Raw genomic sequence first — 26,330 nt, forward strand, 5'->3', positions numbered from 1 at the left:
AATTTCTTTTGCTCTTCTTAACTACAGAGTTTTTTTAAAAAATCCCCAATATAATTTTACCCACACACAACCACACACCCCCCCCCCCCCCCCCCCCCACCAATTTTCCTCCAAATATTCTGCACTGGGCTGTCCGGCAGTTGATCACTATTTAATCCTTTTTTCCTTTAGCTTGCTTGCATATCTAGTACTTGAAACAAAATAGCTCTCTAAAACAATAAAATGGTTTATTGGGAGTGTCCATTGCAAAGTAAGCATGATCGATCGGTACAAAAATTGAGACCATACAGCACCACCTGCATTCTGTCCCCCAATTGGGGTTCAGAACTTGCTTTGCAGTTGGCAGTTGGACATGCTCACTTAGCTATGTTGCCTCGAGTTTTAATTTTTCATTATCCATTTTATTATCCTCTAGGTACCAGCTTTAAGTACTCTTGCAAATTTGATCTCCTAGGAGGCTGATGTATGATGAATATGAGGCTTATCTCCTGTATGGTGTCTGGACTTGCATCCTGCACTCCTCACAATCATTTCAACTTTACACCAACCCGATTAGACTGGTTGAGGTTTGAAACTTGACTCTGGTCCCTTGAGCTCCCATTGGGTAAATCTGTAAATCTCACTGCAATGCTTCTTGTGATCTCCTTCTGTGGGGAATGTTCCTTTAATGTTGGAGATGAATTTTATCCTAACCTGTTTGAATTTCCTTTGAACACTACTACCTCAGGAGAATGATCAGCTTCTGCTATGTTCCCCTGTGGCCTTTCCACTAAATGAAGCTTCACCTTCATTTTCTTCTGAGCAAAAGCTGTTTGCCTCTGAATACAATTCGTTTGTGTGTTCCCATGCTTGGCTTGATCTGCAGGTGACTTGCATCTAAAATTCTAAAAAGCTGCGACTGTGGAATAAATGGGAGACCCCAGGATTTTTTTTTTGTGGCTGACTCGAGTTTCATTGCCTTTTCATTTCAAAATGTTCTTGTAGTCTCCAGTTGATCTCTCTCACACTTTTCATCAACCAGACAGCCATCTTAATTTTTTTTTCCCTTTTATTAAAATTCATGATAGTCTATGAAAGACATCTGGTATCATGATCAAATAATGCAAGTTGCCCATACTTTATTGCTATTGTGAAAAAGCAGCTTCTTAGTTAAACAGATCTTTGTTCTTAACAATAGCAAGTTTTTTTTTTATTTCAAAAATGGGCATGAAGATTTTGAATTTACTCTAAAGTGTGGACTGAATTACACATGCATCCCCTGGTCTAATTATTTCCCACTTCTACTAGAGACTTTCTTTGCTTCCTGTATGTGGTTCTGGTGCCCCATATGACCACATACCAGACAATCTTTTCAGTGGTTGACTGCTATGCTTCATTTGTTTATTGTAGAACTGTCACACTCTCTTTTTTTTAGTTTACCCCATTTTTTGGGAACCAGAAATAACAGCAGCAGAAGTGATATGAGGGGTCAGATATAAACAAACAATCAATAAATTATACGTGCCAAAAGTGGCAGGGACCAGGTTGTTTCAGTTTTGTTTATTTTAAGGAAATTAAGAGTTTAAAAACAAAAAAATGTAATATGTTGTATCAAAAAAGAGGGTAACAAAGGTGGTGGTGAGCTGCTTTCTTGTACTGCTACAATCCAGTTGTAAGTAGACTTAATATCAATTAAGGAGTTCCTAGGGTTTTGACCTAGTGATACTGAACAAATGGTAATATATTTCCACATCAGGAGGGTGACTGGTTTGGAGGGGAACTTGCAGGAGGTCATCTTCCCATTTACCAAGTTGCCCTTGTCCTTACAGGCTGTGCTGGGTGGCAGCTTTGGAAGGTGATGGCCAAGGATCTTTGAAATTCTCTAGTGCATCTTGTAGATAGTAAGCATTGCTAACAAGTGTTGGTGATGAAGGGAGTGAATGTTCGCGAATGTGGTTACCAGTGTTTCTCTCTACACGTGCTGTCAGACCTGCTGAGTTTCTTCAGCACTGTTTTTATTTGTTTCCAGCTTCTAGTATTGGCAGTTCTACTCTTATTACATTTGTATGTCGGTCAGTGTTATGTGTAATTAGGTGCTTGAGTTGCAGGCATGAATGAATTACTACTTTGTGTTCACGTTTTTTAAAAAAAAAAAAAAATGGCTTAATCAAGACCGGGTTCTAATGAGAAAGGTAAGAGTTGACCATGCAAGTTGTTAGTGTTTATTAGATGGTTTCAGTACTAAATCTATTTGGCTTGAGTTGAGGAGGAGTGGCAATTTTGTACAGGGGGTTCTAGAAATCAAAAGACTGGGAAAGAGAAGAATAAATTCCAAAAATGTGAATCAAAAAGAATATCAAGATAAATGAAATTACCTGATTATTACTATAGACTGAGAAAAATGATCAGTGTGTCTCCAGTCCAATTAGAAAGGAAACCTGGTCAAATGAATTGCCACAGTGGAAAATCATCCAATAGTCACCACAACTTAGTACTAATTGGATTTAAAATAATTGGAAGCAAACCAGAAACTAACAAAAGTAAAAAAAATGTGCAAATGTTCACTTCATCTACACTGGCACTTTTAAAAACTGAAGTGGATTGCGGAAGAGTTTAATTCAAGATGTAAAGGCAGAATGTAGTAATAAGAGTATTGTAGAAGAGCAATTTAGCCCCAACTGGACACATTCCATTTGAAAGAAAAGATCTATGAAGAAACTAAAAGTTAGATATTGAAGAGAGCAGAATCTTGGTCATTTAATAGCCAGGAAGATAGTACAGGAAGGCTTTGGAAAGGTGGTTGTGGAGTCTAAGGGAGTTGGTGAGAAGATTAGCAAGTCAAGTTAGTATGTTTAAAAAGTGAATTCCAAAAGTGTTGAAAGTATAAATTCTAATCAAGATGGGGGCAGTGAAGCATCTTTCTCTAGTCCAATCGCCCCATGGGTTACAAAATAAATTTAACCATCACTTGAGAATTGGGTAAAACAATCATGTACTTTGCGTTTTACGTAAAAGGAACCATCAACCAGGTCTGTTCAATTAAAAACAAAATTAATGACTTATTGTGAAGCAGACTTGTTCAAAGATACAAAACTTGCTAATACATAATTGTTAATGGAAATATTGAAAAACTCAAATTAGCCTAAAGCAAATGTGAGCTTACCCAAAAAGGAGGGAAAAAGATCTGATTTCTCTGCCATGATTGATTTTGGGTGGAAAAGATACCTTTTGGCCAATAATTATTATTTGAAGGTAAAAGTGGTCAAGTTTGAAATGTCTCAATTGGCTTTTGATCCATGTCCTAGTGCTGAATGTTGCTGAATATGGGGGGGGGTGAAAACTGAGGCACATGCCTTTTAAAGGCTTATCATGAAAGTAGCTGAATCAAATTCCAGGTACGAACTGGTTGGAAAACTTTGTTTTAAAAATGAGAGCTGAGCTTGGAAGCTTTTCGTTGGTAGTTTGGACACCCTACTCCTCGACTGAAAACCAAAGTAATTTCCACACGCTGCAAACACTGTTCAGCAGATAGACTAAAACTTAAGCAGGTGACCTCCAGAAAACAAGTCCACCAGTTGGCTGAAACTTTGTCATTTCTCAAATTTTATTTCTTTAAAGTTCCAATGTCCTTTTTTGTTTTTAAATGGGTCTGTCTCTATAACACTTGAAGGGCTGTGGAAAATTGATTTCAAAAGTCAAGAACTAAAAGATGATTAAATATGAGACCTTCAGAACAAAGTGATTTGCTAGGGGAAATGATTAAAACTTTTAAGGGACCAAAGGAAGATTTTTCAAGTAAGGCAGAGGACTGAGCTAGAGAATTAAGTACTCTAGAATCATCATTTTCTCTTATGAAGACGGACGCAATTTGCAGGAATTGTGATTTCTTTGGGTGAAATCAGTCCTCCTACCTGTGATCTCCTAAGAGGACATTGAAGTTTTGAGATTTTCCTCAGGCTGCACTTTGCTAGGCAGATGACTAGTGTCACCGAATCGGGGATCAACTGTTCTGGAACTGTGCGTATTGGATTGTCGTGAAATGCTGTGAATTTAGGCAGCCTGTCTGTATTAATGTACCTACAGCAGGATAGGTCTGGCAGCTGCTGACCCGAGCAGTGGTGACTGTTTGTCTCCTCTGAGTGCTAGGAAGAAGTTATTTGACTTTTCCCTGTAGAGATCTGGATCCTGGACTCTGGCAGCTATGTCACAAACAAAATGGCACAAGTGATAATCGCCTTCCTATTTTATTGAAGAGTACCAGCCTCTGATTAAGCCAGGGAGAGATTTTTGAATTAAGTGTACTTAAAACATCACTCCCAGTACCTCCAGCAAAGACAGGAAATAGCCTATACCTGAAAAACTTTTCAAACTTTTGCCGGGATTAGTTAATTTCCAAGACGCATGTTTGGCTCAAAGTAAGCGTACAAGCAAATTGGAAATAAACAAAAAATTTATATGGGTCATCATTTTTTCTTCAGGGTGGTGTTGGGGGGAAAAAAACCCAACCAGCATTTTCATTTGCAGAGAAATAACATTGTCAGCCAGATTAAAACGGATGCCAATCAACTTGGGCAACCATATAATCCAAAGCTTTTAATTTAAGGAATATTCAAAGCTGAAAGTCTTCCAGTTCAGGCCCCCCTCCCATTAATTTAATTTTCTTTGAAGACTTTTCTTTTCAATTGTTTTTGACTGTGGACTGAAATGGGCAAGGAACTGGTTGACAAGCCAAAGATTGTTGCAGGATTTGGGCAGCACGGTGGCTCAGTGGTTAGCTCTGCTGCCTCACCACGCCAGGGACCCGGGTTTGATTCCACCCTCTGGTGACTGTGTGGAGTTTGCGTGTTCTCCCCATGTCTGCGTGGGTTTCCTCCCACAGTCCAAAGATGTGCAGGCTAGGTGGATTGGCCATGCTAAATTGCCCATAGTGTTCAGGGATATGTAGATTAGGTGGGTTATAGGGGAGTGTGTCTGGCTGGGATGCTGAGAGGGTTGGTGTGGACTTGTTGGGCCGAAGGGCCTGTTTCCACACTGTAGGGATTCTATGATCAACTTCTATGATTGTTGCTGTTTTTAAAAGTCAAGTTACCTCACGCTTGCTGTAAGTGGTTTTTCCACAGCTAGTTCAAGGTGCGGAGAAAACTTAGTTTCAGATGAGCTGGAGGAGGGCCTGTGTATAAATGGTGATTTGGTCATCAGCAAGTAGCCGATTTGGTCTGTGAAATAGTGACCAGTTGTTGTTAGCAGGCAGGAGGCCTTTGTCATCAATGTGACCAGCTTCCAGGTCGCAAAACAGCATGCTGGTGTGCATATTCAGGGCAGACCTCTTAAAGGGAAGGAGATGTTTTTCCTCTGCAGTAAAGAGTATCTTAAGCTTGTAGAAAGCCACTTTGTTTCCCCTTACTGGATGCTGTAAGCTTGACTTTTTAAAGTGGTATGAAACCTTTTTTATAGATTTTAAAAATCTGTTTACCTTGTGACTCCTGCAAATAGGCAAAAGTGCCTTGAAGGAAGAAGCAGGATCGTGATCGCAAAAGGACTATCACAGCAAATCCCTGTGGACTGGAACTACTGAGCTGCCTCCAGAGTCTTTCCCTCTGCCCACGACACCTACGTTTTTTTTTAACCATTTCGTCTGTCTGTGTCTGTAGAGTGCAAAGTTTCCACTACTAGAGTGGATTGTTGATGGCTCATCAATAGATTCCTGTTACATTTAAACAATTATTTGTAATAGCACTTCAATATAGAAACCTGGCCCATGCTTCAGCAACTTGGGTCTAAGAGACAGGTTGGAGAATTCTGGGTACTTTTAATAAAATTTATCTTGTGTGATTCTTTGGGGCACCATAGGCCTTGTTTTTTTTTCAGCACGCTACTCCAATGAGAGACAATGGTCTGCGAATCTCTCCTGATATTTAGAGGTGTGGTCTTAACTGTACCTTTGCTTAGTGAGTTGGTGATCTGATGGGTTAAGATTGGATTTCTCAATGCAGTTATTTGTGACTTCAATCACTACTTTCCCATTGATCCCTTCTCATTTGTAATGTTCAGTTCTTTTATCGAATCTAGTACATTGTTCACTTTGGTTAAATTTGAAACAAAAAATTTGAACTCCTCCTCCCGGACACACCTCTCCATTCATCAAAATTGTCACTAGATGACTGCTGGAGAGCTGGCTACTGTGTGTTTATAGTTGGCGGTTCTGAACACTGCTCTGTCATGAGGCTTGCTTCAAGGTACGCAGTTTGTATTTTCTTCTATGCTTTTAAATTAATTCTCTCTCAGTTGACTTATTAGTTTGCATTGTCAGTTCTTGCTTCCAGACTCCTCAAAGCCTGTCTACCATCTATGAATACTCCCAACTTAACTTGGATGAGTGCAACTCCAACAATACCTGAGTAGCTTGACGCCATCTATGACAAAATCTGCGTGATTTGACACCATATTCACGAACATTCACTCCCTTCATCACCAACACTTGTTAGCAATGCTTACTATCTACAAGATGCGCTAGAGAATTTCAAAGATCCTTGGCCATCACCTTCCAAAGCTGCCACCCAGCACAGCCTGTAAGGACAAGGGCAACTTGGTAAATGGGAAGATGACCTCCTGCAAGTTCCCCTCCAAACCACTCACCCTCCTGATGTGGAAATATATTACCATTTTATTCAGTATCACTAGGTCAAAACCCTAGAACTCCTTAATTGATATTAAATCTACTTACAACTGGATTGCAGCAGTACAAGAAAGCAGCTCACCACCACCTTTAGGGAAACTAGGGATGGGCAAAGAAAATGATGGTTCAGCCAACGAGAGCTGTATCCCCTTAGGAAAACACCAATTTCGGAATGGAGGACAACAGGTTGTGTTTTTAAGTAATTCTTCAATTTCTTTTAAGTTTTAAGCAATAGTCTAATGTATAGAAGCATGACATAACACCCAAGTTCATGGCAAACATGTCCTTGCAGACCAATAGACAGAAAGTAGGTTTAAGCTGGATAGTTGTTTTTCAGCTGATATGGACATAGTGGACTAGATGGCCTTTGAGATTATTTTTGGCTTTTGCCAGTAACTAAGTTTTTGGCTAGTAGCAGTAGTGGTTGCAGATTTGCCTTTTATTTTTGTATTTGCCGTGCCTAATTGACTCCATGGCTTCAGGCTACATATGTAGTTTAGGATTCGATGGGCAGACCGGGTTTGTTCCTTTCTCTAAAGCGCTTCAATTAATCTGTCACTGTACTGAAAAGAGACTTGGTGAACAAACCACCAACTTTTACTTTTTTTTTAAAAAAAAAATCTAGGGGTATGTGGTTAATGAAACAGGATTTCAGAGATAGCAGGATAGCAATTTCTGAAGAAGGGTCCAAAACGTCAGCTTTCCTACTCCTCTGATACTGCCTGGCCTGCTGTGTTCATCCAGCTCTACACATTGTTACCTCAGGATTTCAGATGTGTTTTGGTAGAGCTGTTTCACATGGAGGTTTTCTTTTTGCAAAGAGCTCTGTCCTCTTAAGTCTGCCACTGTTGAAGTTGAAGGAAAAATCTGTTGATTTGTGATTTTTGTTTGAATGAAATACTAACGAATTTGCAAAATATTTTGTTTCAAAGTTGTCTCTATGATCTCTAAGATGGACTTGGCATAATAGGTTAAACTAAAAGAGGAAACATCAAAGGACTGCCCAAGCTGGCAGTAAGAAATAAAAGTAGAAAACTCCTGGAAGTGTTCATGAGGTTGCATCTGGAGAAAACATATGGGTTGACATCTTGTAATTTATTCCTCTGAACAGAAGAATATTCCAGATGGTTAACATTGAGAGGTTTTACTTTTGTAAAGCATTTTTAATGATGGTATTGCAAAGCAGGAAGTACAATAGTGGCAAAAGCCAAAACAGGTCTTGGGTGGGTAGGTAGATACAGACAAATTGGCAGAGCAAGCTTCAGTGTCCCAGGGACCTGATAAAAGTGAAATTCAAATTGACACGAAGGATGATGAGCAGCTCACCAGTGCAGCATACTGATGGGGAGTTGCTAACATTAAACACCAAACAACATGTATCACTCCCAATTACATCATTATCACTTTGAAAAGGTAATAGTGGTTTACAGTTTGAAAGTCAATGTTATGATGAGATCATTGCAAAATGCTCAACCAAAGGATGAATGTTATTTCCTAAATTTGATTTGAACTTTAATGGAACATTGTATAAATAAAGGAAGTGAAAGAGAGACGTGAAAATGGGGTTTGAATAAAGAGTCAAGAGCATTGAAATGGCAATGAATTAGGATGTTGGCATCATTGTTACAGACCAAACAAAATTGTTTTGGTACAGTCAGTAGTGACAGTTTAAATCTGTTTTACCTTCTAGATGAGCTGGAGAGGTTTCAGATTTACCAGGATGTTACTAGGAATGGAAGGTTTGAATTATAAAGAGGCTGGATAGGCTGGGACGACTTCTCCTGGAGCTTAGGAGGTTGAGAGGTGAGAGGTTTACAAAATGCTGAGAGTACTGATAAGGTGATTGGCAGATGTCTTTCCCTCAGGTGGGGGTTTTCAAGACTGGGGACATCTTTTTAAGGTAAGAGGAGAGAGATTTTTTTAAAAAGGCAAGGGGCAATTTTTTTCTTTCCTTTTTGTTGTTCAGTTCGTGTGGCGTGAACTTTGAGAGGAAGTAGTGGATGTAGGTACAGTTACAATGTTTAGAAGACATTTTAGATAAGTACATGACTTGGAAATGTTTGGAGGGATATGGGCCAAGCACAGGCAGGTGGGACTAGTTTAGTTTTGGGATAAAAGTTGGCATAGACTGGTTGGTTGTACCAAAGAGCCTGTTTCCACACTCTGATTCTGATTTAATTCCTCTCCCTTTTCCTGCCTCCCGATTTATTTCCCTTGCCCCTTTCCCCAAGGGGCCTTTGTATACTTTTGGCATTTCACTTTTTGGATTTTTAAAATATATACATTTAATGAAGCTCTTATGGTCTGATTTTAAACTGCTTACCTTCAATTTTTTTTGTCTTCTGAAAGTTTTCCAGTCCTTTTTGGTTTACCACTAATCTTTTCTACATTTGTTTGTTTGTTTTTTGTTTTTTTTCTTTCAATCTAGGACTACCCTCACTTCCCCATGGCTAAACATGATCAGTTATCATCAAGTCCATCTCCACATATACTGTTTTCTTTTGTTTCTCAGTCATCTTTTCTACTGATCTCCTTTCCCAGTTCATTCTAGCCGTCTCTACCCTAACCCCTACGTAGTTATCTTATTAAGTACAGCTGTTTGAAATCCCAGTTTCTCATGCACAAATAGAATGCTAAATTCAACAGCATATGGTCACTGTTTTCTAAGGGACCTCTTACTCTAAGGTCATTTAGTAAAACCTGCCACATTTGACCTGATCCAAAAAAGCCTGCTCTGAGGTGAGGTCCACAACACATTTGTTCCAGGAAACTGTCCTGAATACACTTTGATTTCTTCTTCATGGCTGCCTCTCCCAGTTTGATTTTTTTAAAAAATGTTTTACATGAAGATTGAAGTCATCCATAGGGTACTGTCTCTCTTTTTTTTTCACATGCTCTCTGTCTGTCTTCTCTTATTTGCTTTTAGACAAGACAGGTTGACTTTGCTACATTCTTTAATTGGGCAAATAGGAAAAGCAGCTGGTATGACTGCTCCATTTTTCGAATGTGAATTTGATGCGTGGTGGAGCTCATTAAGACAATAAGGAAATTCTTGCATCTCAAATATCCAAAAGTTAGGGGTTTGGGTATTAGTCATCAAGGACTTGTTTCTTGAGGAACCCAACAAAGGATATTTGAGAGAGCTGAGCCGACTGGGCACCCCTTGCAACACTATCTACTTTGAGTGTTAGAACTGAACTCAACTGCCTAAGTTTCTGGGTTTGTATGTTTGTTGTGAGAATCAGTATTTGTTCATTTGCGGCAGGTGTGGCTTGTCATTAGTTGCAGCACAAAGAACCATTGCTTCCTTGCGTGGTACGTTGGCTGTCATTCCAGTGACCATGTGGTCATTTGACATTGTAATTGATATGCAAATCATATGTAGTTTTTTTTTTTTTTGCAAATGTAAGTGAATCCATCTTGTGTGGAAAATTTTGCTCAACTGTAGTAATTTACCCAACCATTTGGCTAGTTTATAAATAACTGGTCACAAGATGAGGTGAAAGTGGCATTAATTGTGCCATGCTGTGGGCAGCCCATACAGACTTACACTTCCACTGACCTTGCCTAGTAAACTGCTTTATTATTACGACTGAACGTTATGGGTGGTCACTTTGCTGGCTTTCTGAAAATCCAGCTGGAATTTTATAGAAGCCCCGTAATGCAGTTTTCTTTTTCTCCCCCAAAATTTTAAATCAAGACAATTATTACTTATCTATGGTATGTGGCACCCTTTACTTTAGGTTGACCTGTTTGAAGGCCTGTGTAAATGACAGTTTCGCTTGGGGAAAATAGTTGAATTCACCCCATTGATGTAACCAAAATTCATTTTGATTTCCTGTTTTTTTTTCTTGTTGTACTGAATGATTTGCTTAATTCACTATATTAATGAGTATGTCTAAAGTTCAGGAAGTTAATCACACTTTTATTTCTCTCTAGATTCTCTTATTTGTATCTCCAGTGTTCTCAACAGGCTCTGCTTGAGCAGCTTTCCATTCTATGCAATATCTGACTTCAATGCTAGGATCACCAATATGAGAAAACATTAAACTCATTGACAGCATTTTGCTGCAGAAAGTTTATCTTTCTCCTCTTTCAGATATATATTGACTGTACGTTTTGTGATGCAAGTAATTGGGCTATTGTTGATTTGCAAAATGCTTAATTACTTTCAAGTACTTATTTCAAAGGTTAACATGTTGAGTTGTTTTAACTGGTTTTAAATGGAGCTTTCAAAATAATGTGTGTGACTGGAACCTTATTTTGCATTCATTAATACTTCCATCTAAATCTTCTTGGGTTGCAAAATGCAGGATGATCTTTGCTTTTTATGCAGTTCTTTCAGTGGCATTTCACTAAATAACTTTTTTGAATCATGATACATCCGGGTGGCATAATCGTGATTCCTCAAGAGTTTGCATTTGGTTGGATTTTCAGATTTTTTTTTTTTTTTTTTTTTTAAACCCTAATAAATTTGGGTATTGGAGTTCTTCAGAAAAATAATTGCAATTGGCTTGTTAATGCATTTTAATAAATAGCATGTATATGAATCTTCCATTTTGAGTTGCACTGCACATTTTAAGGTTTTTAAAAATAATTTCAAGATGAGAATATTCCAAATCACTTAGAATCACTTTCTTCTCCCTTTTTTACTTCTAGCAAAACTCTACTCCCCGCTCTTCCTTGCTGCTTCCCCAACACAACTTTTCAGTCAAGTACAGCTCAAATTTGAGACTGAATTTGAAGCCAATTCAACCTTTTTGCAATATGGCTTTTAAAAAAAAAAGTTTCCTCAGAATGAAACACCATAACATGCATCCCAGAAATGTTAAGTTTTGAGTTGTCTTGCAGCAGAATAAGGTAAAAATTCTGTAAGCTTTGGTATTTAGAGTTTGGTAATTTGATATACGACTTGATAAACATATATCTTGTGTTGCTTTATGCATTCACGTGCTGCACTTGTGAAGGTGCCTATCCCAAACTGGTATGACTAAATTGCACTTTGTGTTGCTCAGTTGCAAATGAATCATGAAATGTAGGTTAGTTTATAAAAGAAATTTCTGCAGGATTATATTAGGTAAGAATCCTTTTTGTTAAATAGCAGTATTATGTAACACTTCTTTTTTTACATTGAAAGTAAATGTCATTGATCATAGTCCCCTTTTTTTGACAGGATTGTCATTGTCCAGAAGTAATGGAAGATTTGGAATTTTTTTGTTTTGAAAATTTTAAATGGTGAAAATGTGCCTTTTTCTCAATCCTGCCTCCTCAAATGAGATTGCATTGGAGTTCTTAGGTTAGGGGTAAATGTGTAGGGTGGCAGAGCCCTTGATAGTTACAAATAATGGCAGCATATTATATTTTCACTTTGCAGTAACCAGTTTCAAGTGTTTTGTGCCCACCTTTTATTTGTGTTAATCTGAGCACTCACTTCAGATGATCATTTTCACTACTTTCACTTTTTTTTTCCCTACTCCTTTAATGTCTGTCATAGTTTTCACTTGCCTCAATTTATTTTCACCAGGGCTGAGTGCTATGGGTGAAACTAGATATGGGTTGATTAAATTACTGGCTGTCATAAATTTTGATATTCTAGTAACCCAATGAAGAATGTAGAGAAACTTTGAATCCTAGTGTTGTAGTCTACTTTGAACATCTCGATTGAATCAGACATCATCTTAAATGGTGATGTGGGACATTAATGCTACAGTTGGGGGAAGGAAGTATTCACTTCAAGTGCTTAAACACTGATGCTCGTTTTGAAGATTTAATGACTAAAGGGGAGAAAGAACTAATTTCTGCATTGCTCTATTTCACAAATTATCCATCTTTCTTTCTACAGGAGTCGAAAACTTCAAATCAGGAACATACCCCCTCATTTGCAGTGGGAGGCAAGTATTCCCATACTATTTACTTATGCTGTTTACAAAGCAACTTTTCAGTTTCCTTGTTATGCCTGCCTTTTAGTGAGAAAGTTCAATACAATAAAAAGGATACTTACGGATTTAAAGGAAGGTCATGTTGCACCAACTGGAATTTCTCAGAAGGAAATCGGGGATGAACTGTAAGTTTTTGGAGTGAATACAGTCATTCCTCCATATCCGTGAGGGTCGATTCCTGAAAAACCCTGTGAACGATAACTTTGAGAGTGCGTGGCTTAATAACTTATGGTAAAAATAAGGTTGGGTTCCCAGACCCCAAGATTATGACATTGCCTATTATTTTTGGGTTAAAAATAATAAACACTAAAACATATGAAATAAATGTTAATAGAATAAAACATTAAAAATAATTGTCATGTATTGTAACTGACCAACTTAAAGGCAGTAGGTTCTGTTTTCCAGGGCTGGCTGGTGTTGGAGGTTATGTTGATTACTGGGTGTGGGAAGGGGAGAACTGCAGATGTGCCTCCATCCCAGCCACTCTTCCTCCAATGGTGTGCCCTCCTCCTTTCCCTCGATCTGGCTGCTTTCCTTGACCTGGTCGTCCTCCCAAGCACCAATGCCCTTGCTTGTGGAGTTTTGAGGGGAAGAGTTAGAGTGAAGTTGCTGTGTAAGTCAAAATGGTCATGGATAGGTGCGTTTTTTGCCCATCGATTTTGAATGGTTACTTTTTTTAGCACAAATTTGTGATTTTGTACATATGGAGGAATGACTTTGTTTGTTTTTATGGCAAACTGCTTGGCCCAAGAAATGTGAATTAAGGAGGATTTCAATTTGGATTATATTAGCATTTTCAGTTATTGACTCTGTCTGAAATTAGTGTGATGTCCCTGCTGCCTGATCGGAGACACAATTACTGTTTGGAGGTGTGGGTAAGAGAGAAGGGTGGTATTGTGGAAAGGAGCAGTTGTGTCACCTGTGGGACCTAGAAGGATGGCTCCTGGGAAGCTAAGCAAGGGATGAGGATGAAACTGGGGGAGACTGTATAGGCATTTTGTGTGCAGCGAGAAGAAGCATTTAAAATGGTCTCTGATCCTCTGGGTGAGGCATCCTTTCCCTTGCCTAATTTCAGGAAATCTGTAATTGGGTCACTCCCAATATGGTTCCTAAACCCTAAGGCCCGTCCTTCCTTTTTATCATGGCTTTTTTGGGCACAGCATTCCCATGAGCTGATGAGTGGGTTTGGAATACTCCTTGGTGAGTAGGGCAGTGTAGTTATTCTATACTTGATTCATCACTTAGGCTTTCAAAAACATTTCATAGTACCTATTTTGTGACTTACTAATTAATAGGAAATGATAAATGGCAGAGGATGGAATTTGAGTTTTAAAAATGAGAAATTGGGTAGTGATCAAACCTAAAAAATTTTGAAAGCTGCCAACCTTCAGGATGGTTTTTGCTTTTTTTTTTGATGACTTTCTCTCTTGAATGAGAATGTAGTGAAAGTTCCTGCCGGACTAATGATGCCAATGGAGGAGATAGTGTAAATAATACTGCCAGATACCAGAGCGTTCTTGAGCCAATTGGAAGAGTGTGTGGTAGCTACCATTCCATAGGAAGCAGATAATTAAGACCATGGATTTAAAGTACTTGATCTTTATATCACTTTATGGAATATCTGTTGGAATATGTTTTGGGCAACTTTTCAGCATTTATTGCCTAACTTAAGTTCTTAGTCACTCACCTAGAAACAAACAACTGACTTGCAAGGGCATCTCAGAAGCTTTCTTAAAAGAAAGCAGGTTCTCTCATCCTGAACTGTGTAGGAATGATACCTGCCTTTTAAGTAAAGGGTATTAGTGAAATAATTGAGTTTCTAAGGCAATATGACTTCGTTTTCATTGTTAATTGCAACACATTTGTTTGAAAAATATTTGGAATTAATATGCAAATTTTCCAACTCTTGTTGGAGTTTTAAACTCTTGTGAAGCCTCGTATGTGGCTATGTCCAAGATGTTTGTTATTTATAGCAAACAATTCACTATCTGCCCACTGATTTGAGGAAGGAATGTTTGTGGTTATTGTAGGTAGATTTGTGTAACTTCCAAATTGATAAATCCAGTTTAAAAGCTGCGGCTAGGGGAAAAGAAAGGACATGGCTGCCATATAGAGGTTCATCAAACTTCCTCTGAGTAGAGGGTGCTGTAATGGTGAACTAATTAAACGAATGTAGCATTGTTCATGAGTAATGATAGGATTTCAGGTAGAAAATCGGAGTAATGAGAAATGTACATGATGTACAATTGGTGGGGGTGGAAAAGCTATCCAGAGTTTTTTTTTTGACTTGATTAAATTTTTCAATAAGTTCAAATACCAAGGGCATAGATAAGAAATTGAAATTATCAGACAAACAATAGAAGTTTTTCAAGCAAAAGAAATATTAAGAATTGAGTTCAGGAGTCTGTGTTTATTGAAGTACATTAAGTAGAATTATTGTTTTAACGAAGATCTGTAGATAGGGTTGTGGTTAGAGTTGCTGGTTGGTTCGCCAAGCTGACTGGTTTTCATGCAAATGTTTCATCTCCCTTCTAGGTGACATCTTCTTCAGTGCTGTCCAGCCTCTGTTGAAGCGCTGTTGTTCTGTCCCGCTATGAATTTATATGGTCTGGTCTGTCATGGTGGGCAGTCGTCTTGTTTCTGTTTTTTTTACTGTGATGGTATGTGAATGGCGTCTATTTCAACATGGTTTGTTTATGGCATCGATGGTTAAAAAACCAGGCCTCCAGGAATTCTCGTGCTTGTCTTTGTGTCTGGAGGCCTGGCTTTCAACCACCGATGCCATAAACAAACGTTTGAAATAGATGCCATCTACTGCCCACCAAGACAGACTGGACTATATAAAGTCAGAGCGGGACAGAACAACAGCACTTCAGCTGAGGCTACACAGCGCTGAAGATGAAGCGTTTGCACGAAAACCAGTCAGCTTGGCAAACCAACCAACAACTAACTAGAATTATCTTTAGGAAAGGAATTGGTCTGTTCAATATTATCACCATCTTTTAATCATTTGGATAGAGAAATTTGAATGCTACAGTGGAACCGTGAAGTTAAGACCAGGTGATTTGTAAACTGATTGATTGTACGAAAAGTTAATTTTGATATTCAAATTGAATTCATTAAATGATGATCTTGTAGCCCAATCTGAGGAAGCTTAATGGGTATGTTGGACTTTGAAGACAAAATTTCAACCTTGTGAAATGGGAAAAAAATCCTTGTTTTTAAAAAAGGTGTGTAATGTATACAATTGAAAGCTGAGTTCTTTCACACTTCAAATATAACTTGAATTGGGCTGTGTACGGGTAAAGTATCTGCATTGTTTGAAAATTAGAATAAAGAAATTCAAAGTGTACATTAAGGCCGTTTACAGGTATCTCTGACATTGTTTAGCATAAAATGCTCTTAAACCCCCACAATATTGAGATCTAGAAGTGCATTAGCTGAGTTTCTTGAACATGTGACCCAGAAATTCAGCACCATGTTGTTATGGTTTGCAAACCAATTGTTTGCATTTTATGAAACTGGACAGGAACTGAATTCTGAACAGGGATATTTCCACTTTTTTTTAATATATTATCTATTAATAAATTTTTCTGTAGGACTTTGCCTGTAAACAGCAATGACATTTTATGTATAACTAATTTAACTTTCTGCAGTATTTGAGAATGCCCTGATGCACACAAGGGAGATTGTCATAAATTTATTTTTCCTTTTTGGTGCAATTGAGTGGAACTGTATTTATTTTTGAATGGCCTATCCCGCATCAAGCACCAGTTACTTGTGTCACTTCTTTTTTATTTTTAAAGAAATAAATACCACCTTTTTAAGTTGGATTGCTCTGATAGATAACGTCTGGTGGTATGGGAACAAGATCACAGCTTACCATTAGAAACTACGCTGAGCCTTAAAACGAAAATATCTGTGTATCCTTTTTTTTACTTAGTGCATATTTGTCTGGGTACGTGCATATCAATCATTTGCATGTGTCTGCTTCTCCACTTTTAAGCTCAAGCTCCCCTTTTTGTATTTGTGGATCGAACTCTGAAGTGCACTTGGGCATGTCTTCCATTACGTGAAAGTTTTTTTTTTACTTTTTGCTCAACCCACCCTCGTCTGAGAGCATCCTAATTCATGGTCCTAAAACTTACTGTATTGAGATGAGATTTTCCCAAGATTATTCTATCTAGATCTAAAGAATTATTCCCTTTGTTCTCAGCATGTTGACACGGTCACATTTTAGGGGCCACCTTTAATTGTCCGGTGACGGTAGTGATGGCCAATCTCTTTTAATTACCTTGGTTTCTGATATTGGTTCTTAGATGGTAATGTTTGCCAATGTAATCCTGGACAGTATGTCCCAAAAGGACATGCTGTCTGAATTGGAAATGATAGCATTCTATTGATGACATTGTTGTCTTTTTATTTGATGTCATTGGCAGCTTGGTGAATTGCTGTACTGCACTATATATATCCTATGTTACCTAATGTGGCTTCAGTGTGTGCCAGCAGTGAAGGGAGGCCGAGCGCACTGTTAAATTTTGATTCGCTAGATCACTCTCTCTCCTGGATAGTGTCAAGATTCCAAATGCTGTTGTGACTACACTGAATCACACAAGTGGTGAGTGTTCATTTACACAGCTGATGAACTATGATCCCTATATATGATTGGCTCAAACTGTTTGAAACATGCTTCAGTTTCATATTAAGTAGTACTACAAAATACTGCATTATTTTGGATTTCCTGCCTTTAAGAGGATATGACTAGGTGAGCCAGTCATTGCAATGTACTTGGTCATCATGGGCACAGAGGTTGAGATCATGTGGATGTTTCACTTCAAAATGCCCATTCACAATCATGGTTCTTTCTCAAAAGACTTGCATTGGCCAAATGATTGGACTATGATTTTAATTACAGGTTCGTATCTTTGATGTAAATGTAACTGACCGCCTAGGTCCTGTTCGTAAGAGTTTCTTGAATCAACCTGCTTGCACATGTGAAACATAGCCAACATAGGGAGTTGAATCTGGACCTTCTGCCAAGATGCTCTTCTCCTCCCATCCTCCTGCTGTCCTCCTTCTCCACCCATCCACAAGGTTGTCTTCTAGGCTGACATTGTTGCTTTACCGAGGAATCAGTATAAATAGTGGAATTATCAGTGGGAAAGGGGACAGTAATTCTAGCAGCTGATTGTGTTCCTGTCATGAAGTCTTGGAGTCTGTAGCTAGAATGAGTCTTTGACTTCAGCCCTGATGGGCTTTTCCTTGAGCCCTGATAATCTGAGTTTTGCTACCTAATATCTTTACATATTCAGGAGAAAAAATAGGAAAAAGTGGCTTCCTGGGCCGTTTCAGAGGGTAGCTAAGAGTCAACCCCATTGCTGTGGCTCTGGAGTCACATGTCCAGCCAGGTAAGGGTGGTGGAAGGAAACCAATGAGTCAGATGTTTTGTAACAATTGATTGCAATGGTTACCATTCTGAGACTAGCTTTCAATTCCACACTTTTTTATTAACTGAATTTAATTCTATTGGCTGTCGTAATAGAATTTGAAGCTGTTTTTAAATCATTATCCTGGGTCTCTGGATAGCTTACTCCAGTCATTATTGCCAGTATACCACTGAATCTTAAATTGTGTAGCGTTCAAAAACAGTCTTACCATTCTGAGTATCAAACTAATCAGATTTTGATACCATCGTTTTTAGGGCTTATTTCTGTCTCTCTTTTTATAACATGACTTTCTGATTCCCTGGTGAGCCAGTTACTGCTCCACTCTGTGGGTTTTTTCCATTATTACGAAGCTATGCTTTCAGGAAAAAAAGAAATTGGCTAGAAACCACACTTCCTTTGAAGAGATTCAAGCCACATTGTAAGTGTTTGAAATGATAGTTGCAGATGGCCGAATGTTTGTCTCACTTCGCCATTTCAATGGCTTTGGAATGGAAGTGTCCTGTCTTGCAAAGCCTCACCAGGATCAGTTGTCTTGAATGCGTATGAATGGGGCTATTTCGTACTCCTTAGCAATACATCCAATTACCTGGATACTCAACAAGGTGGAGGCAAATCATTTGAATGTAATCAAACAGTAGAAGCTAATGAAAGTAATTTATCTGGACATTTTAATCCTGTAAACTATATTGCAACTGTATTTGGTGTAACAAGCTGTTGGAGTGAGGGGGGGTGGGGGGTGGATGGTGGGGGAGGTCATGTGACCTGTTTAGGCACCTATTATTTTCTCTGCAGGCTGGGACAAGCAAATAAGATGCTGAAGAAGATGGATCCCTGTGCAGATCTGTCTGTCAATGCAGTTGGCAAGTTTTGGACCCCCCCTTTTTTTTTTCACGCTCCATGTGCCAGCCTAGTCAAATAAACTTTTTAAGAATGTATTTCCTTGCGTTTGACTTTAAATACCTTAATCTACCCTCCCACTCGGTCTGCTTGTACATAAAATTAAAACATTCCATTACCTCAGACCAGATTAAGTACAATAAATACTATTCTCTTTATTTTGGAAGACTTGAGGAAATCTGTCTGACTTCTAGTCACCACACTTGAATAGTTAAATACACAATGAATATACCAGCGTAGTCTTTGCCTTTCTGAAAAAGGATTTTGTCAAACACAGGAGCTATCCTGCCACTCCTCACCTGACAGTTAAATTTGGGGACTTGTCTGGATCAGAGACACTAGGAGTGCTTTTTTTTTTTTTAAAAAGTTCCCATCTGGTTTTCTTGTGATTTTTCAGTGCTACAGTACTTAATGCCTACGTTTGAGATCAGTACCTTAATAGAACAGCATAAGATAACATAGGAAAGAGTGAAAAAAATACCCTGTTGAAGGATTGAGTGTAGCTAGGCATTTAGAGATGTCAGTGCAAAAATGAGGAAATCAATCTTCATCATGAGGCCAGCATTTTTTTAAAAATTGAACTTTGGAGACTGGCATGTAATTTGAAAAAAGGATAGTAATGGGTTACAGTTGGAGCAGTGGAGATGGACCAGAGCTAGGATTTCAAGCTGAAAAAGAGAATTCCAGGTGAGACATGTGACTTATGCCAGACTGAGTTTTAAGCTTCCAGCTAGAAGCATAATATTAGAAACTTAATGACTTAAAGACAGACAAAGTCACCAACTCTTGGTTCATAATGACAAACCCCAATTTTTATCATTACACATTTGCTATATTGATTCAAGATGTAATCTGCAAAATCCAACCTACCAAAGTCTGTGACTGCCTGAGGAGTGTGAACAATCCTACTTCTCCCACCTGAATAACAAGGCATCTATGGCAATTGGCTGAGGTATTCAATTCTTGGATAGACCAGTAAAGGCTTGCACAGTGAGATCATGGTTTAAGATAGGGCTTGTTGGTTATCAGCTGCTTGATAAGTTATGGTTCAAATGTACAATCATATTTGAATTACTGGTAGTTGACACATGATGCACTTTGTTTTAAACCCATGTATTCTCGCCAGAATTTTACAAGCAGCTGAGAAGCTCTGAGGTCACACTCTCTGCACAACTTATAGGTTGGACCCTGTTTGACTTTCTCTGTATGTAGCTGGCATATTTTGAAGTAAGAACTTAATTGCAGCGTTCACTTGCCAGAGAAACGACAACATATTCTATATCTTACAAATTGGAAGCATAGAGACTGTCAAAATCTGCCTGGAATGATCTGTGTCACTCAGCTATGAACTTTATACTTCTATGGGCTCTAATTTCACCAGTCTGCATTTGGCCCATATCCATGTAAACCCTTCCTACTCATATACCCATCCAGATGCCTTTTTAAATGTTGTAATTGTACCAGCCTCCTCCACTTCCTCTCGCAGATCATTCCATCCATGCACCACCCTGTGTGTGGAAAAGTTTCCCCTTGGGCCCCTTTTTGAATCTTTCCCCTCTCACCTTAAGTCTGTGCCATCTAGTTTTGGACTTCTCCCTACCCTAGCGGGGGGATAAACCTCGGCTGTTCATCCTGTCCATGCCCCTTGTGATTTTATAAACCGCTATATAAGGTCATCCCTTAGTCTCTGCTTGAGGGGAAAGAAGTCCTAGCCTTCTCAGTCTCCTTCCCAAAATAATGGGAAAATCCCATCAGTTGCATTCCCTATTGCTCATCAGATTGAGATCATGAAAAATATCCATTCTAAGCACGTAATAAGTTGGTACTAGAGGTGTACTGGGTGGGCGGGGTGGAGAGGAGGAGAGAGAAAATGGACTGAGAAAACCTGCTAAGAGTTCAAAATGATCAAATGGCTTTAGACCAAGGCTGTGGGCATATAAGATAAATCTCACCTAAGGCCCTGAGTGGTGTAATTTTCCTGAGTTCAAAAATTTGCTTTCTGTTTACATAAAGTTACAGGACAAGACTTTCCAAAGCCAGGTTAGCTGCTGTCACAGGTGACTGAATTAACTCTCGGGCACCTCCAAAGTATGTTGGCATCTAGTAGTGTTTTTTATTTAAATAGGCGAGGGAGAGATGTCGTGGGTGAGGGAGGAGGCCAATCAGGCCACAGATTTGAAAATGAAGAACCTGAGCAGTAAAGTCAGCAGGGGAATGCTGGTGTTTTCCTTGTGGCAGGTCTGGACATCCGAAAGCTAATTGTTGGCATTAGCAGCTTTGTCCAGCACGAGGCAGAATTCTGCTTTTCAGCCAAGAGTTGGAAGTCCCTGAAATCCTACACTAGACAGTAGTTAAAGACCAAGAAGGTTAACAGAAAACTAGTAGAATTTTAAAAGTCAAGACGGTGTTGTAAAATTTATGGGGGAACCCAAAGTGAAACCAGTGAAAAGTTTTTATAAACAGCACTGAATAAAAAGAGTTTGAGAAGAATGCCCCAGAGATTAGGGTGGCAGAAACCCTTCCAAGACTTAAATACTGGCCAAAATATTTCTCTCATGCGCCTGAAAAAGTGAGAGATTTTCATCTTGTCAGTGCAGCAGGAGCTGGATATCTGCCTACAGGCAGTAATGACACAGGATGTAGGGCTGATGGGTGAAAATCTGCTTACTTGGTAAAGGAAGAAGGGTAGGTAATATATCCTAAACCAAACAAACACTTGTGGAAACCACAGAGAAACTAGAAGTGCGTATAGTGCAGAATTGCCCACTGGAAAATGAAATGGTTGCGTTTTAAATTGAAATTTAATTGAACTCGGCTATTACACTTCAAAACTTACTGAAGCCAACAGACAGGAGAACAATCCAAATGCCTTGTAAGGGCTTGAATAATGTATCAGTCACTGTCACTCAAGAAATAAAGCTTATCAATGTACTAGAAGTTAAGCCTATTGTTTGTGGATATGACAGTTAAAGGGTTAAGAACTTCACTATGTGGGTGTACTGCCTGTAACAAATATTTGTACAGTACAAATTTGGAAGCCAAGACGTCTTTTCTGCAGTAGCCTGTGAAATTTGATCTTCTCACAGACCAGTATTATACCTGAACTTTCACTAAATCCAAAATTCACAAATGGCTGCAGATCTGATGTTGAAGTATCTAAAATGCCACCACAAGATGTTGGTGAAAGCCCAGACATCTCTCTACCCAAAAGCCATTTAGAAGGACAAAGGCCAGGTGGTCCCAGATTTCCAAAACCACGGAAGCTGCCCCTAACACTAAGCAATTTAGTTATATTTGTGCCTTGTTCAAAGTTATGAAATTCAAACTTGTACAAGTACAGTTGTGCTGTGCATCAGGTTTGTGTGTGTGGTTTTTAGTATTGCTATTACCTGTCCTCCACCTCGTATTCTACTTCATCTGCCCCAGCACATCTACATGAACGTAATCTCACCGTACCATTCATGCAGTATAGACTTTTTTGGTTAAATATAACCTCTTGAATAATATTCATATTATTATGCTCTATTCAGAGTGTTGAGGTGTCGTATTTAAAATAAAATAGGATATTCTCAAAGTGAAGCAATGTTGGCCATCAATCTATACCAGCAGAAAATTACATTGTCCGTGCAACTTTGAGCTCAAATTAACATCAGATTTTCACAGTACGGGAGATACTAATGTGGCGAATTGTGACTCGTACAAGGTGTTTGGGGGGAAAAAAAACTGTTCCATTTAGTCCCACACTTTTTTACTGTTTCCCTTTTTAAAGATTTCAAATTAGTTGCCTTCTGTTTCTGTCCAATTGCTTTCTCAAAAGTTGTAATCAAATCTGCTTCTACCATCATACCCCGTTGTAGGCTCCTAATCTTAACACCGTATCTCTCAGCCCTAATTTCTACCCACCACCCCTGGTCCCCCACCTGAAGAACTAAGGGTGACCACAAGAAGCCTTTTATTAGAAAAATGAACTTTTGTCTGTAACGGACAGTGGAGTCAGTTTCAATCCTGCCAATTGAAGATGGAATTACCAAGTACATGAAGATGGATTTATCAGGTTACAGCACAGAGGGCAACAGAACGGTCTACAGTCAAAAGAACTAAGAACAATACAGAACAGGAACAGGTCCTCTGGCCCTCCAAACATGCACCAACACACTTTACCCTTCCATACTAAAACTGCCTTTGCTTGCAGAATCTGTATCCTCCACCCTCCATTCCCATTCCTATTCATGTATTCTTCCAAGTGTTTCTTAAATGCTGCTATTGTGTCTGCTTCCACCACCTACTCTGGCAGTGCATTCCAGGCACTCACCACCCATTGTGTGAAAAACGTGCCTTGCACATTTCCTGTAAACTCCCCTGCCTCGCACCTTGAACCTGTGTCCCCTATTAATTAACCCCTTCACTCTGTGGGGGGTGCAGGAGGAAGAAGAAGGAGAAAGAGAGAAGTTTCATACTTTCCACTCTATCCATGCCATTTACAATCTTTTAAACTTCTATTAGGTTGCCCCTCAGCCTCCTGCATTCCAGTGAAAATGAACCCAGTCTAGCCAACCTTTCTTCATAGCTAAAATCCCCCATACCAGGCAACATCCTGGTAAACCTTTTTCTGTACCCTCTCCAAAGCATCCATATCCTTCTGGTCAGGTGGTGACCAGAACTGTACGCAATATTCCAAGTGTGGCCTAACTTGTCTACCCTTGTACTCGATGCCCCTGCCAATGAAGGCAAACTTACCAAAGGGCTTTTTTACTACGTCATCTACCTGCACTGCCACCTTCAGTGTTCTGTGGACCTGCACACCGATCCCTCAGCGTATCAATACTGCTAAGGGCTCTGCCATTCACTTTAATTTCCACCTCTACTTGACCTTCCACAATGCATCACCTCACGTTTGTCCGGATTAACCTCTCTGCCATTTTTATGCCCATGCCTTCAACTGATCAATATCCTGCTGAATCCGCTAACAATCTCTCACTTTCCACAACTCCAGTCTTTGTATCGTCTGCAAACTTAATAATTAGATGAATTATGTTTTTTCCTCCAAATCATTTCATGTAGATCACAATAAGCAGAGGTCCCAGCACTGGTCCCTGTGGAATACCATTAATCATAGCCCTCCATTTTGAAAAGCATCCTTCCACCACTACTATCTCCTATGACGAAGCCAGTTCTGCATCCATCTTAATTTTAAAAAAAACCGAAAGAACTGCCAATGCTACAAACCAGGAAGGCACAAAAACAGAAGTTGCTGGAAAAGCTCACCAGGTCTGGCAGCATCTGTGAAGAAAAAAATCAGTGTATAAGGTTTTGGGTCTGGTGACCCTTCCTCAGAACTCTGTATTTGTCTTGCCAACTCACCCTAATACCATGGTGACTTCACCTTTCTCCTACCAGTTTGCCATGAGGGACCTTGTCAAAGGCTTTACTGAAGTCCACGTAGACAATATCAACCACTTTCCTCATCGGCTATCTTTGTCACCTCTTCAAAACTCAATCAAGTTAGTGAGGCGCAACCTCCTCTGCACAAAACCATGCTGTCTATCGCTATTAAGTCCGTTTGCTCCTAAATGCGTGTAGATCTTGTCGCTGAGAATCTTTTTCCAATAATTTCCATACCATTGACATGAGGCTCACAGGCCGTACTTTCCTGGATTATCCCTGTTGCCCTTTTTAAACAATGGGACCACCTCTGTGGCCAAAGAGGATACAAAGGTGTCCATCAATGAGTCAGAGTTATACAGCACGGACCCTTCATTCCAACTCATCTATACCGACCAGATATCCTAAATAAATCTAGTCCCATCTGCCAGCATTTGGCCCATATCCCTCTAAACGTTTCCTATTCATTTACCCATCCAGATGCCTCTTAAATGTAATTATACCAACCTTCACCACTTCCTCTGGCAGCTCATTTCATCACCCTCTGTGTGAAAATGTTGCCCCACCCTGGGGAGAAGACCTTGACCTATCCATGCCCCTCATGATTTTATATATGGTCACCCCAAAAATAGCCCTGGCCTATTCCGCCTCTCCCTATAGCTCAAACCCTCCAATGCCAGCAACATTCTTAGATATTTTCTGAACCCTTTTGAGTTTAACAGCCTCTTTTTGTTTTAGCAGGGAGACCAGAACTGATCGTGATATTCCAATGCAATATGTCTTTATTGGTCAGTGCACAGAGTATAGGAGTTGGGATGTCATGTTGTGGCTGTTCAGGATGTTGGTTAGGCCGCGTCTGGAACACTGCATTGTGGAGGCGCTGGAGAAAGCGGAAGTGGATCACCCACTTGGCACTTCAGGTTGAAGACCTGCGGTGAATGCTTCAGCTTTATCCTTTGCACCAAAATCCTGGGGATATTTGTGAAGTCATTGCCTCTAGTGAGTTGTTTAATTGTCCACAGCCAAGTCAATTCATGACTGGATGTGACAGGACTGCAGGTCGTAAATCTGATCTGTTGGTTATGGAATCACTTAGTTCTGCCCAACGCTTGCTGCATAAGCTGTTTGCTGCACAAGTACCAAGTAGTCCTGTTTCATAGATTCACCATTTGCCAACTCATTTCTTATATATGCTGTATAGCTCCTGGCATGTCGACCTATGGTCTTCATTAAACCAGGGTTAAGCCTCTTGAATGGTAATGGTAAAGTGGGGCATATCCCCCACTGTGAGGTTGCGGATTGTGTTGGAGCATGATTTCTATTGTTGGTAATGGCCCCCAGTGCCTCACAGCTACCCAGTCTGGAATTTAGATCTGTTGAATGTCTCGCCCATTTCTGTGGGCAGTTTAAACTAAACCAAGTTGCTGTTGGTCTGAAGATGCATGTAGGCATTAGTGAACCATATGGTTTTTTGAATTTTCAGTGGGTTTGACCATTGAGTTGCATGGTCATTATTAAACTTTAATTCCAGACATTAAAAACATCAAACTCCATCTGCCAGTGGGGTCCCCAGAACATTATCTAGATCTCTGGATTACTAGTTAAGGGATAATACTCTTACACTACATCCTTCAATTTTAGTGCCCTTTTTAATGGATCTATGTTGCACCCCTTCCTTAAACAGGAGGACATGTATCTGACTGACTTCGACATATTTCCACCTTTTTGTGTCCTCGCCCATTTCCTTCCCTTCCTTGCCACATGCGAATAGGTTCCCCTTGGTCTTCACGGTCCACCAAAGGACCATAAGCTGACATTTTCTGCCACCTCCATGGTGCTCCCACTGGAATCTATTGCACCCCTTTTCCCTTGGTCCACATTTTGCAGAGACTGTTCTCGTTGGGACATCCAGGTCCGCTCCTCTTTTCCCAACATTTCCCCACACTCTCTCGGCCTCTTCCCATGCAATTGCAAAAGATGCAACACTTGTCTGTTTACCTCTTTTACCAA

General features: G+C 39.5%; 1 protein-coding gene across 3 annotated transcripts in view; it reads left to right on the forward strand.

The window, feature by feature from the left end:
* Positions 1-26,330, forward strand: part of igf2bp3 (insulin-like growth factor 2 mRNA binding protein 3) — a 118,041-nt gene that overhangs the window by 27,139 nt on the left and 64,572 nt on the right. For all 3 annotated transcript variants that reach the window (XM_048606584.1, XM_048606571.1, XM_048606577.1), the window contains one exon: positions 12,498-12,546. In XM_048606584.1, the coding sequence (XP_048462541.1) occupies positions 12,498-12,546 (49 nt within the window). The remainder of the gene's footprint in view (positions 1-12,497; positions 12,547-26,330) is intronic.

This window comes from Rhincodon typus, chromosome 2 (genome assembly GCF_021869965.1).
Source record: "Rhincodon typus isolate 14 chromosome 2, sRhiTyp1.1, whole genome shotgun sequence".
Lineage (NCBI taxonomy): Eukaryota > Metazoa > Chordata > Chondrichthyes > Orectolobiformes > Rhincodontidae > Rhincodon > Rhincodon typus.